Raw genomic sequence first — 15,614 nt, forward strand, 5'->3', positions numbered from 1 at the left:
AATAGCTCCAGGCTTTCCTTTGATTGCTCTTCTATACCACCCTCACATCCTAAGTGTTTTTGATTGACACCATAATGTAATGAATTTGCCTCTGAAATCTTGGAACTTAAGGTGTAGAATGAGATAGAAAAAGTTTTTTTTTTTTTTTCCTTCTTGTATTTTTAAGATGCATAATTTTTTGGGAGAGGGAGGGTCCTCTTTTCTGGTGTCACCAGTTTCTTCAGAATCTTATAGTGAAAATGAATCTTATCCCTTTTTATTTTGCTCTTCTTTTTTAAACCATCTCCAATAGTTTTGGTTGGAGTTGCCTCATGGTATGGCTGCCATCAGCTATCTGAAATAACATGCCTTGTGTTCATTTCCTTTACCCATCTATAAACTATTGTTCAGATATTAAGATTACTTAGTCTCATTTCTGGAGACAGAGACAAACAATATAAGTCCCCCATTTCTTACAGGATATGTTGTAGCAAAGTAATTTGTGAAGTGAATTTTGGTAAAGAAAACCCTATTTTCCTTCAATTCCTATTAGAAAAATTGAAAATATAGGCTCATGTTGAGGAGGCTGGAGACTGAGGAAATCTGAAGAGATAAGAATTACAAATTTTTAGCACGTAATGACTTGAGAATAATTAGGCCTGCATCATACTGATGGAAAGAACTAGGATTTTTCCAATATTTTGTCAACTCATGGATTTTCTCTCTGTTGTCACCTGCAATTTTCCTCATATGAATATCTCTTAAATTCTGCTCAATGCATGTTTATGGCTCTTGTACCTCTTCTGTTTGTTAGCATGGGCTTTTGATATGGTATTCCAGATATAGATCTTGTCTACTCCTAAATTGCAACTAGATGGATCAGTGGATAGAATATTGAACTTGGAGTTAGGAATACTGGAATTTAAATCTGACCTCAGATACTTAACTAGCAGTGTGATCCTGGGCAAGTCACTTAACTTTGTTTGCCTTTCATCTATAGAATAGGGACAATAATGCTCTGGGATTCAGTGACACAGGCCTCTTTTGCTGTTCTTCATCCAAGACACTCCATCTCCCAGTTCCATCTTATTTTCACTAGCTGTCCCGACATGCCTAGAAATTTTCCTCTCCTGCTCTCTATCTCCTGACTTTCCTCGCTTCCTTCAAGCTCAACTAATATTCTGCTTTCTGCAAGAAGCCTTTCTTGGTGCTCCTTAAGCTGCTGCCTTTGCCTTGAGATTATTTCGATTTTATCCTGTCTACATCTTGTTTGTGCATAGTTGTTGTGTCTCCCTTTAGACTGTAAGCTCCTTGAGATCAGGGACTATTTTTGCCTTTTCTTAATCCCCAGTACTTAGCATGGGGCCTGGCACAGAGTAGGAGCTTCATAAAGGTTGAATTTGTCTCAGCTTGAGAAGTAATTAGATCTGAAGTTCAGATGTTCTATTTATAAGGAACTCACTTGTAATGGGCATTTCTCTGTAAGGAGAAAACCTTACTTAAGAGCAATTGTTCATATTCTTATATTTAATGAGTAGTTAATGTAATGATGGGTTTCCTTATGATGAAAGATGCTTTTCCAAATAAAGTAACCACATAATAATTGCTTGTTGGATGCATGAATAAATGAATTAGTATCAAAGAACTTTAAGAACTGGATGAAACCAGAGACCTTCAGGGGACATTGAGTTTAAGTCTCCTGCTTTACTTATGAGAAAGTTGAAGCTGATTTTGTCCTACCAGGAGAGTAGTAACTACATAGGTGTCCAGTTGTGTGATCATGTAGCTATGACTTTTCTGGAACCAGCTACCTATGGGCAGTTGCTGACAATTTGATGGAATGAAGTCTGTTTTTGCTCATTCAGACTTGATATCATTAAAATGCCTTTGATTATAGTCATGTCAATTTATGGGTAATGTATTAACAGTTATTCTCCTGTGGATTTTCCATCTTTTTTTCCTTGCCCTCAGAAATCTCGCTACGAAATGTACGTCAATCTTCTAAAAGAAGGAGGCAGGAAGCTCTTGGGCGGCAGCGACAGTGATGGGATGGGACTGAAGAAATCCCACTCCAGCCCATCCTTGAACCAGGAGGCCTCTCCAGTCAGTGTCAAGGTCAAGCGCAACGTCTCGGAGAGGAAGGACTACAGACCAGAAACACCAAGCATTAAGCAGAAGGTTACTTAGAATCCGTTGGAGGACAGGAAGCACTGGTCATGCAGCAAAATATTGTTTTTCAAGATCTTTCTGATAATCTGTGGTTCATAAAAACAATACCAACAAATGATTCTGTGACTAAATGGTGCATTAGTAACCCTTTTTCTATAGTCTATTTTTTGTTGTTGTTGTTTTCTGTATATATTGCCAAGGGTTCCTTTTGCTCCCTATTTTTCTTTGCTTTGAGAATTTGCCATTGGACAACTGATGCACCTTGTTTTGCAAAGGGAAGGGAAACGCTGTTTCTCCATGAATGATGCGATCCTTCCCCTTGAATTTTCTCCTGTTTGCACACTGCTCTCTTGTTTTATGTATTCCTCAAGTCAGCTGTTACACTTTAAGAAAAAAAAAGTAATCCATTGTAAAAGACTTAACTCGATGAGCCTTGTAGCCTTAGCTGGAGTTCATCTAAGTCTGGAATTAGTAGAAGTCTTTGTAAATGAAACCTTGCACAGTCACAGAAGTGGAACTGACCACTGGTAGAAGTTAGGGGAAGGGCTCTGACACTGGGAATGAGGATTTCCCAACGTAATGCAGCCTTGAGCGCATTTTAGCACTTAGCAAGTTCTGAACCTTGCCAGTAGCAGGGGAGTAGACTAAGAAGACTGCAGGGATTATTAGTCTTAGGCAACTCATGTTAGCTTACTTGAAACACCAATTCCATTGAGAAGTGGAGGAAAGCAGAGTGAAGTCATTTTGTCCAGTGAAGATTAAGGGAAGATTCATTTCAAGTTAATTTTGTTTGCCCATCAACGGCAGGCATAGCAGCCATTGGGGAGCTATGTTCATGGTTCCAGTTTTCATCATCAGGAACATGACTTGGATCTGAGGAGGAACTTGGGATTCTGCACAGTCTGATTATAGCCTTTCATACTGGCATTAGGTTCTTTCTGAGGATATGTAGATATTTGGTTATTTCTTGGCTGTGTGAGCATGTAGGCAGAAGGGAGATCTTTGCCCCCATGTTCAACAGAGTATTGTTGCAAATTACTCATTTTCTTAGGTTTACACAGAGAAATGAATAAATAAGGAAAAAAAAAAAACTTTACAAAATAGACAGTTCTCAAGGGGTCTGGAATGATAATCTGGTCTTAATAACCCAGAAAAAATTGTTTATGTATAGTGAAATCTAGATCGTAGCTGCTGGAAATCTGGTGGTTGCAAATGGGTGACCACTCTTTGCTCAGTTAATTATTTTGGTTCCTTTGATAGGAAACAGGTGAGCAGACCACTTAGCTCAATACTGCTTTAGCCCCAATGTCCCTTTCCCTATACTTGGGATGTCAACAAAGGAAATTCTCCCCTTCCAGAGCACTCGTTGAGGTCTTCTCATGTAGTTGTGAAACATCTTTTGGCATCCTGAGTCTTCCTGTGGCATCCCTTTGGCACTCAGGGGGAAGATATGCACAAGAAAGGGAGGCTTGTAGAGAGAGGGAGCAAGAGGGAGACTTTGGCCCACCCTCAAGAAGGAATCTTCCCCTCCCACCCACTTGAGCAGTAGAGTTACAACAAGTGAAATCATTATGAAATGAGTCACCTTGAAGCGTAAGTACTTTGACCAAAGAATTAAATGCTATGCAAAAGTGGCATTATTCTAAGAAATGAGAATTTGCTTTAAAAACCCAAACAATCTTTTTAGAAGACGGAATTGACCGGACTTTACAAATCTTTAATCCTAGTGGGCTATTTATTAAAATGTAACTTCTGTCATATGTAAAAACAAACAATGTTTATTTGATGCCTAGGGAGATGGGGAAACAGGACAGGCTTTAGCTTCCTGAGGCTATAGCTTCTCGTATGACAGGTCAGGCTTGGGACAAAAGCCCTGTTAACTGACCATCCCTGTAAATGGGCTACGTTTTTCTGAAAGCTCCAGAAACTGAACAAAAACAAGTTGGATTTTATAGTGGTGTGGCCCAGAGTATTTTGCTTTTTGTAACTGCTCTCTGAATCTGTAGGCCCCCATGAGATAGGAAGATCCTCCCCACCCCTGTAACCCTTGGACAAATACTCTTTCCATTTGAATTTCCAGCCTATTGTCTGCCTATGTATTTATCCTAAGCTTAACATGTTGGAGAGAGGTACCTGGACAATGCTACTTGTTGGTCTGAGTAACTGAACTCATATAAATTACTCTGCTTGTTGCTTCAATGTATGTATGCATTCAATGTGTGTCTCTTTGTATATTGTGTGTTTGTTTGCATTTTGCTTACAACATATGATACATATTAAATGGTACCTTGCCTACAGTATTACTGGTATTTAGACTAATCCTAGAAATATTTGGCTAGCCTCAGCATGAATAAGGCATTATTTCCATTGCCTTCTTCATGGAAGCCTTTTTTTACTTTTGGTTATGCTGATGAATTATTCATCTGAATTAGGAGGATATACTTTTATATTTTAAGCTGCTGTGTACTATGTTTATATAGATTTATTTTAAAAATAATGAATACAGAAATTGGTGTTGTGACCCAGGGTCACCCCTTACTCCTGTATAATGCCAGTCTATCATTAGTTGTTGGACTAGGAGCTCCTTCCTTCCAATCCTTGGTTAATACAAGTCACGTCTGATTCTATAGGAAGCAACCTTCACAGAATTACAGTGAGACTAGCTCAGAACCTCTGAGAACTACAACAGTGGTTCTCACTCATAGAAGTCTCTTTCTAATGGCATCTAGCCAAGGAAGATGAAACAAGGTTTCATTTAGACTTCCTTTTTTCCTGCTGCTTACTTTATGGTACAGAAGAACTTTTCTTCCCTTCTTTTTCCTTTTTTTAATGAGGTACTACCCATAGCTTTTCAAATCCCTACCTCACCTTCCCTGAGTTGAAGGCATCAAGATGGACCTGAGTTCCTCTGACCTGTGGCAGACCTCTCTTTAAGTCAAGATACCCTTAACTTAAAATCAATCCATCTCAGATTAAATTAGATGAAAGACTTGATACTAGTTTGTCACTCTTTTAATAGTCTCATTGCTGAATTTGACCAATATTACAACTGTTTCAAATAAAAAACTACACGAGGTTCTTCACATTTAGTGTTCCCACCTAAGTCAGAGTTCTATAGGAATGATTTTTTGGGAATTGAGATATTTTGATCCCAGCTCACAGCTTGGGATTTTGTATTTAAGAAACCAACCTCACCTTAGAAATTTCTAATTTAATTAACCACTCAGTATTTCTGTGCATTTTCTTGTATCTTAATACCAACAGGTTGGGCACACCTGGAGTGACAAAATAATAAGATTTATTATCATATTTTCTTTTGCCATTAGAAGTACTTATTAATAAGCTGGTGCCATCTTCAAAAGAGTCCTGGGCTTCTCTGACAGTAGTGAGGGTCAGTCAATGGATGGTCAGGGGTTTAGCTACTGGTACTATGCATCATGGATGGAATTGACTGACCCATTGTCAGTGGTCAGTACCATTGTTTTCAGATTTCCCTAATTTTCACAGTCCCTGGACTTTCTAATCTTTGGACAATCTAAAAGACTAAGGACTACTCAGGAATGACTTGAAGGAAACAATTGTAAGTGGAGAATGTGGTGGACAGAAAGAAGCCCCTTCAGTTAGGGGGTGTCAGTGTCATAAAACACTCACCTGGAAGCAACCAGCTCTGCCCCCTCTGATTTTTCCTTTTGGCTTGGTTGACCTGTGAGCAACCAGCTTTACTAACTCTGACTTCTTTTTTGGCTTAGTTGAGAGGTTCAAGGATGCACCTTGAAAAAAAAGATACCTTCCTGCCAAGTCTAGGGATTCATTTTGCTTATTTAAAAAAAAAAAAAAAAAGTCCTTTAGCAATCTTTTTTTTTTTTTTTTTCTTCTTTCTTAAATTCACCACTGAAATCCTCATTCTACTGGAGGGCCAAGAAGAGAGTCCAAAGAGCTGTACCTTTGCTTCCACTTTGAAACTGCTGTGGACCTGACTTAGGACCTTTTCTTTTAACTTGGGCACTGAGACAATTTAGCCATCAAATGCCAGAAATACTTCTCAGTCTTTAAAACTCACACTATAAGCAGAGCACAAAAGAGATTCCTTACAGTAATCAAAAATAAAGTTTGTATATAGTGGTGCTATATTGGACTTAAATAGTTCCTCCATTCCTTGCATGGGATACCAAGTTACTTGAGCAGAAAATCACTCCCAAGTCAGCTAGATGAGCCCTCTTGCTCTCAAATCTTGCTCCCTATTTGCCTGCTTCCCTTAAATTAGGCCAAACTGCTAATCTGCCTGAGAATTTGTGGTTTTCTTTCCTTTTGCTTTTTAAAGGTCAGGCACCAGCACCTCATCAGAAGGGATTCTTGGGAAACCTGACTGCTGATGTACTAAAATGAGGAAAAAAGCTACAAAGGGCAGTTTCTGATTCCATCTCAGTTCCCAGATTATCTGCCTTTTCTAAATCAATCTCTTTCCCTTTCTCCTTCCCTTCCTCCCTCACTCCTTCCCTCTTTCCTTCCCCTTTTCCCTCTCTCCTTCCCTTTTTCCCTTCCTCCTTCCCTTTTTCCCTCCCTCCTTCCCTTTCTCCTTCACTCCTTCCCTTTTTCCTCCCTCCTTCCCTTTCTCCTTCTCTCCTTCCCTTCCTTCCTCTCCTCTTCCTCCCTCTCTCCTTCCCTTTCTCCTTCCCTTCCTCCCAATTTCCTTCCCTTCCTTTTTCCCTCCCTCCTTTCCTCTCTCTTTTCCTCCCTCATTCTCCCTCCCTTTCTTCCTCTTTTCCCCTTTCTCTCTCTGGCTACAACTTCAGTGAAGTGGTAGACTAGTGAATTTTTTCAGTCCTCCTGTACCTACAGTATGACCTATTTGGATGATCTTACAATAGTACTCTGGCCCATTGCATGCTGGGAGTTGGTCTTCATGGAGAGAATTTCAGTAAATACTTGAACCTGCATGACAGATTGTAGACTTGAATGCCACAGTAAGATAGTATTACAATATGTGTAACTATACTTATGATAGGGTTCCTTAAGTTTCCCTGGTTCATTCATAGTAATTTAAGTGTATCTGCAGTGACATAAAGATTCATACACATAATGTATCATGCCACAGAAAAGGCTGTCTGCCACCTCTAAATATATGTGTATGTGTGTGTGTTTGTGTGTGTGTGTGTGTGTGTGTATATATGAATTTACTTGTATGCATATGCATCACTGTGTGGTTTGCATATCAATATATGGTACATGTAAACATCAGAAAGATTTTAAATTTTATTTTCTCAAATAACCAGTGTGATTTTAAAAAATCCTAATGGAATTGGTTATATAGTTCAGCCATTAAGAGTGTATAGTAGCATTGTTTTATTAATCAAAAATTCAAATATTTTGTTTAAAGGGTTTTTAATTGAAAAAATTCTTATGTTACAATTTAGCCTGAATTTCAAAAACTATAGAGCAAAATGACTAGCTACAGTGTGATGGTTTCATGGAACTAGTTATAAACATATGTATATGTATCCACATATGTTACTTATATATGGATACATATATACACTAAGAGGAGAGCTCATAGTGATTTGAAAAGTATAGGGGAATAAAGGGAAAGAAAAACAGGAGACAGCCTGTCTAGTCTAAGTCTTGAGTATTTACAGAAATTAAAATTTTTTAAAAATTAAAAAAAATATATATATATATATATCAGATCAAGTAGTTAGTTTTGATTGGGCTTAATACAATGTGTGCTTATTTAAAGCACACCTTCTTTATTGCTGTAATTAGCCCAAGAGAACAGAGATTTTCAGGAACACTAGAGAGGCTGATACAATGTCATTTACATATTCATATATATTTTTCAATGGATAAGCCTAGGGCTGTTCCATACCCTCTGAGAGTAAAGTATCACAAATATGGCACCTGCATAGTGGGGATCTTCTCAAGGCAGGATGCCATCTTTTTAGATTCAAAACTTAAATTAGGTCTCCATGAAAATCTTGTTGCAGGCAAAGGCATTTAGAACAGTTAAATAGCTAATATTTTTGTACTTCAGTATCACTGTTTTTCTGCCTCTCCCCAAAGATGAGCCGCTGCCTTAGTTGTTTGAGCTTACCGCCTGTCTTATAGTGTAGAAATATATAACCAGAGACTCAGATCTATTAACTAGCATGTTGGGTGTTTTTCAAGCAGTGACTGAGAGTGCGTATGTGTGCGTGCATGTGCATATGGTTCGAATGCAGTGTCAGGCTTGTTTTCAAACACACTGCCCAAAGTTCTTTGCTTCTGTTTCTGAGAAGCAGGGGTCTAGGAGGGCAGAATAATTTCACAGCTCTGAACAGAGGCAGTATGTTAGTTGTTTTTGGTTGTTTATGTTCACTCTGTAGTCTCAACCTTTTTTTCCCCAATTATGTTTTTTCATTCATTTTAAAATTTAGGTGGATTGGCTCTGTGACTAATAAGCAGAGCTTTTAGTTTTGCACCGGTATATTTCATTTTTGGAATTGTGGAGATTTCTATAAACATCCATTCAGTTCGCAAATAATATAAAAGGAGTAGTTAGTGGAAATGTTTCTCTTTATGCCTTAAGCCTTTAAAGTAACAGGACTTTTGGGAAAGCCATGAAGATTTTTGTTTGTTTGTTTGTTTTAATTTTTAAAAGCCAAGTAAGCACTGGGCCTGTGTATAAATACTAATTTTCTGTTTTGATTTTTTAAAATTCCAGTTAGAATAATTGGAATTTTTAGATCTAAAGAAACAGAAGAATTGACCAAACTGAAGTATGGGTGAATTAAGCATTTCCCATTTGACTTATATATTATAGTTAATAATTCCAAGTTCTTTGCCTTAGAGATGAGGCACGAGATTCCCTCCCACACACACATTTAGATTATTGGGGGGGACGTTTACACATATCTGGGACCTTTAGCAGACATAGACATGTATATACATACACATACACATGCATGTTCACACTGTGAATAGTCTGAATTATGCAAACCCAACTTCATAAGGCTGAGAGATTCACAGTGTTCAAAAGACATGATGAACAAGGGTCCAAGAACTGAAGCAGAGAAGTATTTACCCAGGGTTTAATAGTAATTTCAGCTCTTATGTTTTGACTTGCACTTTTTACCGATCAATAACTATGCATGTGCACAAAGACAGATCCTTTCATATGGTATCACTAAGTTAGAGCTTTGGGTAATGCATTCATGAAGCTCCTCAGTAACTCACAGCAGCCAGGAGAAGCTCTGGAAGACCTTTTTCCTGAGAAGGAAATGCTGTTGTGACAATGTACCTCTTGGGGCAAAGAGTAAACATGCAGGGAAGAGAGAGAAGAATTGGCTCTAGAAGATATACGATTAGTTTATTCATACCCTCTTTTACCTTAGAGCTGTGAAAGTAATGATCAAATTGAAGAGTAGTCGGGCATTTATAGGAACAAAAAAATGCACTTTTTTTTGGGGGGGGGAGGTCAATGATCAAGATGAGAATGGAGGTTGGGAAAGGACATTGATGAAGGTACATTTTCCTTTGCAGGGTAAACTGTAAATTCTGAATATTCACTATAAATAAATACCTGGTCACTATTTCTGGAAATGTTACTTTGTGGAGAGAATTTTGAAGTATGACTTTTCCTTTTTAATTTTCCCACCAGCTTCTGAGGGTTCGTGGGCTGTATATTCCTTCCTGAGGAGTAAGACTTTGAGGTAGTTTTTAGTTTAAGACTGATATCACCTAACTTGAGATGTTCTCTCTATCCCTGTTACCCTCCTGGAGGTTCAGAGCGTTTTAGTATGTGCCAGATTCTTACCAATGGAGGTCGCTGCCCCTCATGATTTTATCTGATTCCGAGCTCTTTGATGAGCAACACATTTGAGTTTCCAAAGCTGATTTCTATGCCTTGGGAATTCAACTGGACACCAGCTGGCAAGAGTGAGAGGCACTCCTTGAAGGGCATTCCCCAGTATGGCTGACCAGGGTCAGCGGAATCCAGTCAATCATGACATTGATCTCAAAGTCACGTTTAATGCACATGAAATAACATAGCATATTAAACTCCTGACACTGGGGACAGAACTCTTCGTGCCTTTTTGCATCCTAGAAATGAAATAGAAAAAAAACCCAATTTGTATTTTATTTCTGTGGGTAGGGCCAGAAAGGCCTTTAAAACACTCTTGCTCATCAGTGTTGCTCAGTCCAAAAAGAGGTTCCAAATGAGGATGGCACCCTCCATATCCAACAAGCATCTTTTTTCTGCCTCGTGTTTTAGAAACCTTTTTCTAAAACTGTAATTGAGAGTTCCAGCAGTGATACAAGCTGAGAACCTCTATCAACAGCATAAAACTTATGCTGTGGTTTAGGCAGAATGATCTTTGAATAAAATAACTTTTCTATGGTGTTAATTGGGCTACACTCGTTGTGACTCAAAAGTAGCTGGCAGAACAATGCAACATGTTTTTCCAGGGAAGTGGTGGGAAAAGGCAAAGTTTTAGAAATAATTTTTTTCCTCAAGCTGAGTGAGGTGGCTAATCCCCCTCCATCTTCAAAATTTTCTCCACCCAATATTTCAATTTCATCTCAGCCCCCAGTGCCATATGTCCCCAGCAAATGGTGAGTGTAATTAGCAGCAAAGTAGCGATCTACTCCAGAAGCATTCTCAAACTCAACTAAGTTAGGGATACCACACCATGTCCTGCCTGCCAACACCACCCACTTGGTACAGGAAAGGTCATTTCCTCGTAAATTAAGGCATTCATATGATGGTCCTATCTTGACTCAAACAAAGATTAGTGTGGATATGGTGAAAGTGTTTAAAGAATATTTTGAATATTAAGTTTACATTTTGCAATTGCTTTATTTTTCATTAAGATTGCTGTATATAAATATTGCCCTCGCTCATTGTTGTTAAAGTAAACAAAAGTATGTAGACAGTGAGTTACCTGACATGTATAGAATCTGTGATATATGGAGTACATTTCTCTATCGTGTAAATGTTTATGATTAGAACCGTTCCTCTGTGTTTTTATAGGTTGCAGATAATTTGTCGCTTTACGACGACAGAGTTTATTGCATTCAAATGATTTTTATGTAATAGAAATCATGCAAACCTAGTGAAGGATTTAAAATATGTATATGATATATGTATATGTACAAACTTTAGAAAGAAATAAATTCAATGTATTTCAACCTCTGTAGCTTCCTGTCATGTCACTTTTCTGGGATGAGTTGGATGGGAATCTGCAGCTTTTGGTTGATTTGTCTGTAAAGTATCATTCTTTGAACATTGCTAATAGTCTGATAATCTAGAATATCCCAGGCTGATTGAAGGGCCTGGGTTGGTGAATGAAACACAAATTTATATATGGTTCCTTTATATATAGATGAAGATTTGTGTTTAACATTTGTTGACATCTGTATATAAAGGAACCCTGTGTATACATATCTAAAGGAACCACCATTGTCTTTGAGGTTGAGCTGTAGGAGAGAGAAGGGCAAGAAGGGAAGTTAGGAAACCCTCGGAGAAGAAAGTGCTTGTCTCAGAGAAGAATCAAGTAACTGAAAGTCCTCTGAGATGCCCTGTTTTATGCCTGGAGCTGTCCAGAAGCCATCCCCTATGAATTTTACATCACATGAGACTTAGAAACATTTCTCTTCTATGGCTCAGCTCTGGAATGAAGAAGAGGGGGACCAACATGTTGGGAAGAGTGGATTATGTCTGTGTCATACAACAATAAGTAAGTGAAAGGAACTGAAAATGGTTGGTTTGGAAAAGAGAAAATTTGGAAGAGAAAGAGAATCACAGAATCTCCAAGTTGGAAGGGACCATCCAATCAATAAATTTTTAAAAAATGTTCTTTACCATCCACAGCTTTTGCTTCAAGACCTCTAGGGAGAGGGAAGTGATTGAGGTTCAGCCCATTACACATTTGATTAATCATTCCCTAGTATTTCAAAGGCCCTTGTGCAGATGAGATGTATATTTGGATTGCTTGTTCAAGAAGAATGAACCAAAACGAGAGTAAGTTGAGACCTGAAGTGAAGAACTTCCTAATAGAGCTTTCCAAAATAGGACTACTTTAGGAAGTCTTAGGTTCTCATCCTCTTCAAGGAGAGACTGGATTATCACTTGAATGGGACATTGTAAGAAGTCCTTATTCAGTTATAGGTTGGACAGATGTTCTTTGTAGTCCAATCCAGTTCTTAAATTCTGTGAAATAATTGGTGTGCCTTCATTCCTTTTCTGGGTTAGGTAGATACTCTCCACAAGGCAGTTGTCATCATATCATAGGAATAATATCAATTCTGATGTTCATATGATAGAATTTTTACTAGGTTTCCTTTCTTCCAATATATTAGAAGGGTAAATTCAGGGGAAAGAAAAAAAGGAAGGTAATAAACATTTATATTTATATATGTTTTATAAGAAATACTTCATTTGATCCTCAATAAGTTAGGTGCTTTTATTATCTGCATTTTACTATTGAGGAAGTTAAGACAGGTGACTTGCTCAGTATCACACCTAGTAAGGATCTCAGGACGAATTTAAACTCAGATATTCCTGACTCCAGGCCCAGAATTCTATCACTTGTACCACCTAGATGAGGATGAATATAAGTAAGAAATGAACTCAGACTAGACGATGAAGAGGCCTATGACGGCTCTTAAAGAGAACCATTATGAGAAAAGTGGGTTCTACCATGTGAGAAAAGCAGCTAAAAGAAATAAGTTAGTGAGATGAGCATGTATTTAAAATCAGCCAGAGTCAGGAATTCAGGTTAGGGGAAAATCGTAGATCTTTATTCTTAGTGGAGGTGAAGAAGGATTGAAGGTGAAGGGAATTGGAGGTGAAGGGGGATTAGCAATGTGAGCAACTGTGACAGGACCCAACCAGCAGTCTCTTTCCACTTCCCTCTCCACCCCACTGACTCCACCCACCAAAATCGTCATTTCCTATACAACACATCAGAACTTGCACAAAGAGTGGGGGCCATTCTTTCTCCAAGTGTATGTGTGTGTGTATATATATATATATATATATGTATATATACATTTTTTTTTAAGTTCCAATCAGTTTTCTGGTTTTTTTTTTTTTTTAAGTTCCAATCAGTTTTCTGTTTTTGTTTTTGTTTTTTTTTTAATTTTTTATTGACAGAACCCATGCCAGAGTAATTTTTTACAGCATTATTCCTTGCACTCACTTCTGTTCCGATTTTTCCCTTCCCTCCTTCCACCCCCTCCCCCAGATGGCAAGCAATCCTATACATGTTAAATAGGTTACAGTATATCCTAGATACAATATATGTGTGCAGAACCGAACAGTTTTCTTGTTGTACAGGGAGAATTGGAGTCAGAAGGTATAAATAACCCGGGAAGAAAAACAAAAATGCCAGCAGTTTATATTCATTTCCCAGTGTTCTTTCTTTGGGTGTAGCTGCTTCTGTCCAACCTTGATCAATTGAAACTGAATTAGCTCTCTTTATCGAAGAGATCCACTTCCATCAGAATACATCCTCAAACAGTATCATTGTTGAGGTATATAATGATCTCCTGGTTCTGCTCATTTCACTTAGCATCAGTTCATGTAAGTCTCTCCAAGCCTCTCTGTATTCATCCCGCTGGTCATTTCTTACAGAACAATAATATTCCATAACGTTCATATACCACAATTTATCCAGCCATTCTCCAATTGATGGACATCCTTTCATTTTCCAGTTTCTAGCCACTACAAACAGGGCTGCCACAAACATTTTGGCACATACAGGTCCCTTTCCCTTCTTTAATATCTCTTTGGGGTATAAGCCCAGTAGAAACACTGCTGGATCAAAGAGTATTCCAAGAATATATATTAATAGAGTATGGTCCAATTACTATTTAGCCTCACGTGCTTGGGACCTCAGTGCATCAACTAGAGTCTCAGCCCATTACAGGTTAGAGAAAAATCAACAAGTATTAATTAGGCACCTCCTACAGGTTAAGCCCTGTTCTACATACTGGGAACCTAAGTACACAGAATGAAATAATCCCTACAGTGAGCTTATATTCTTATGAGGTATGTCTACCTATAGACAGATTATATGCCTAAATACATATATATATATATATTATATATATGTGTGTGTGTGTGTGTACACATATATACTTATGCTTATCATTTAGACACAAATGAGTTATTTATTAGATGTATGTTAGATAATACATTTTAGTAACATGCTTTATATAATATATATATTACATAACTATACGTATATTGTGTGTATATTATTTTTTCAGCCATTTTTTCTTGACTCCAGGCCCAGCATTCTATCCACTTTACCACTTAGCTGCTCATTGAAGTATAAGTAAATATATATGCTAAATATGGGGCAGCTATGTGACACAGTAAATGTTGAGCACTAAAATTAGAATTAGGAATCCTCATCTTTGAGTGCATATCTGACCTCAGATACTTGTGAGCTATTTGACTCTGAGCAAATCACTTATTAATTGCTTCAGTTTCCTCATCTGTAAAATGAGCCAGAGAAGGAAATGACAAACCACTCCAATACATCTAACAAGAAAATTCCAAATGGAGTCATGAAGAGTTAGTCACAACTGAAATGATTGAACAATAACATATCCTAAAATATAGGTGAATAAGTAGATTTTTTTTTTATTTTTAGCTCTATAGTACATAGATAATAGCTGGATGGATGGATAGATGGATGGATGGAAAAAAGGGAAGGGAGGGAGGGAGAGAGGAAGAAAGGGAAGAAAATGAAGGAAGGAAGGAAGAAAGAAGAAAGAAAGAAAGAAAGAAAGAAAGAAAGAAAGAAAGAAAGAAAGAAAGAAAGAAAGAAAGAAAGAAAGAAAGAAAGAAAGAAGAAAGGAAGGAAGGAAGGAAGAAAGGAAGAAAGAAGAAAGAAAGAAAGAAAGAAAGAAAGAAAGAAAGAAAGAAAGAAAAAGAAAGAAAGAAGAAGAAAGAAAGAAAGAAAGAAAGAAAGAAGAAGAAAGAAAGAAGGAAGGAAGGAAGGAAGGAAGGAAGGAAGGAAGGAAGGAAGGAAGGAAGAAAAGACAAAAGGAAAGGAAAAAAGAAAAAGAATTCATTCTTGGAAACTATGAGCTTTTTAGTAGCTAAGTACCATAAGTGCATATGATAATTTATATTTCACCATTTTTACAGATGGGAAAATTAAAGTCAGAGATGAAAGAATTTGGCCCATGATATATAATAAGCCAAAGAGGTAGCAAACCAGGGGTTGATCTAAGATCCTATGATTCTGAATTTGGAACTCTTCACTATTTTTTCTTAATAGTCTCAGATGGGATCTCAAAAGTGTAGCAAAAGTTGGTAAAGATCACAGGAACAAAAATGGATGGGAAATCAAAGACAAAAGCACTTTTTGAACTTGACACACTGACCTATATTTTAAAATTCTGCCCCTGGTTTAACAATAATTACAGGAGCACCTGGAGAGCAATTCATCTGAAGGGTGATTCAGCTTTCCCCA

General features: G+C 37.7%; 1 protein-coding gene across 3 annotated transcripts in view; it reads left to right on the forward strand.

Annotated features, from left to right (window-relative positions):
* The window catches only part of PSD3 (pleckstrin and Sec7 domain containing 3), a 435,130-nt gene extending 423,809 nt beyond the window's left edge, over positions 1-11,321 (forward strand). For all 3 annotated transcript variants that reach the window (XM_051975647.1, XM_051975652.1, XM_051975653.1), the window contains one exon: positions 1,951-11,321. In XM_051975647.1, the coding sequence (XP_051831607.1) occupies positions 1,951-2,166 (216 nt within the window). In that variant the 3' untranslated portion in view covers positions 2,167-11,321. The remainder of the gene's footprint in view (positions 1-1,950) is intronic.
* The last annotated feature ends 4,293 nt before the right edge of the window (positions 11,322-15,614 follow it).

This window comes from Antechinus flavipes, chromosome 2, assembly GCF_016432865.1.
Source record: "Antechinus flavipes isolate AdamAnt ecotype Samford, QLD, Australia chromosome 2, AdamAnt_v2, whole genome shotgun sequence".
Lineage (NCBI taxonomy): Eukaryota > Metazoa > Chordata > Mammalia > Dasyuromorphia > Dasyuridae > Antechinus > Antechinus flavipes.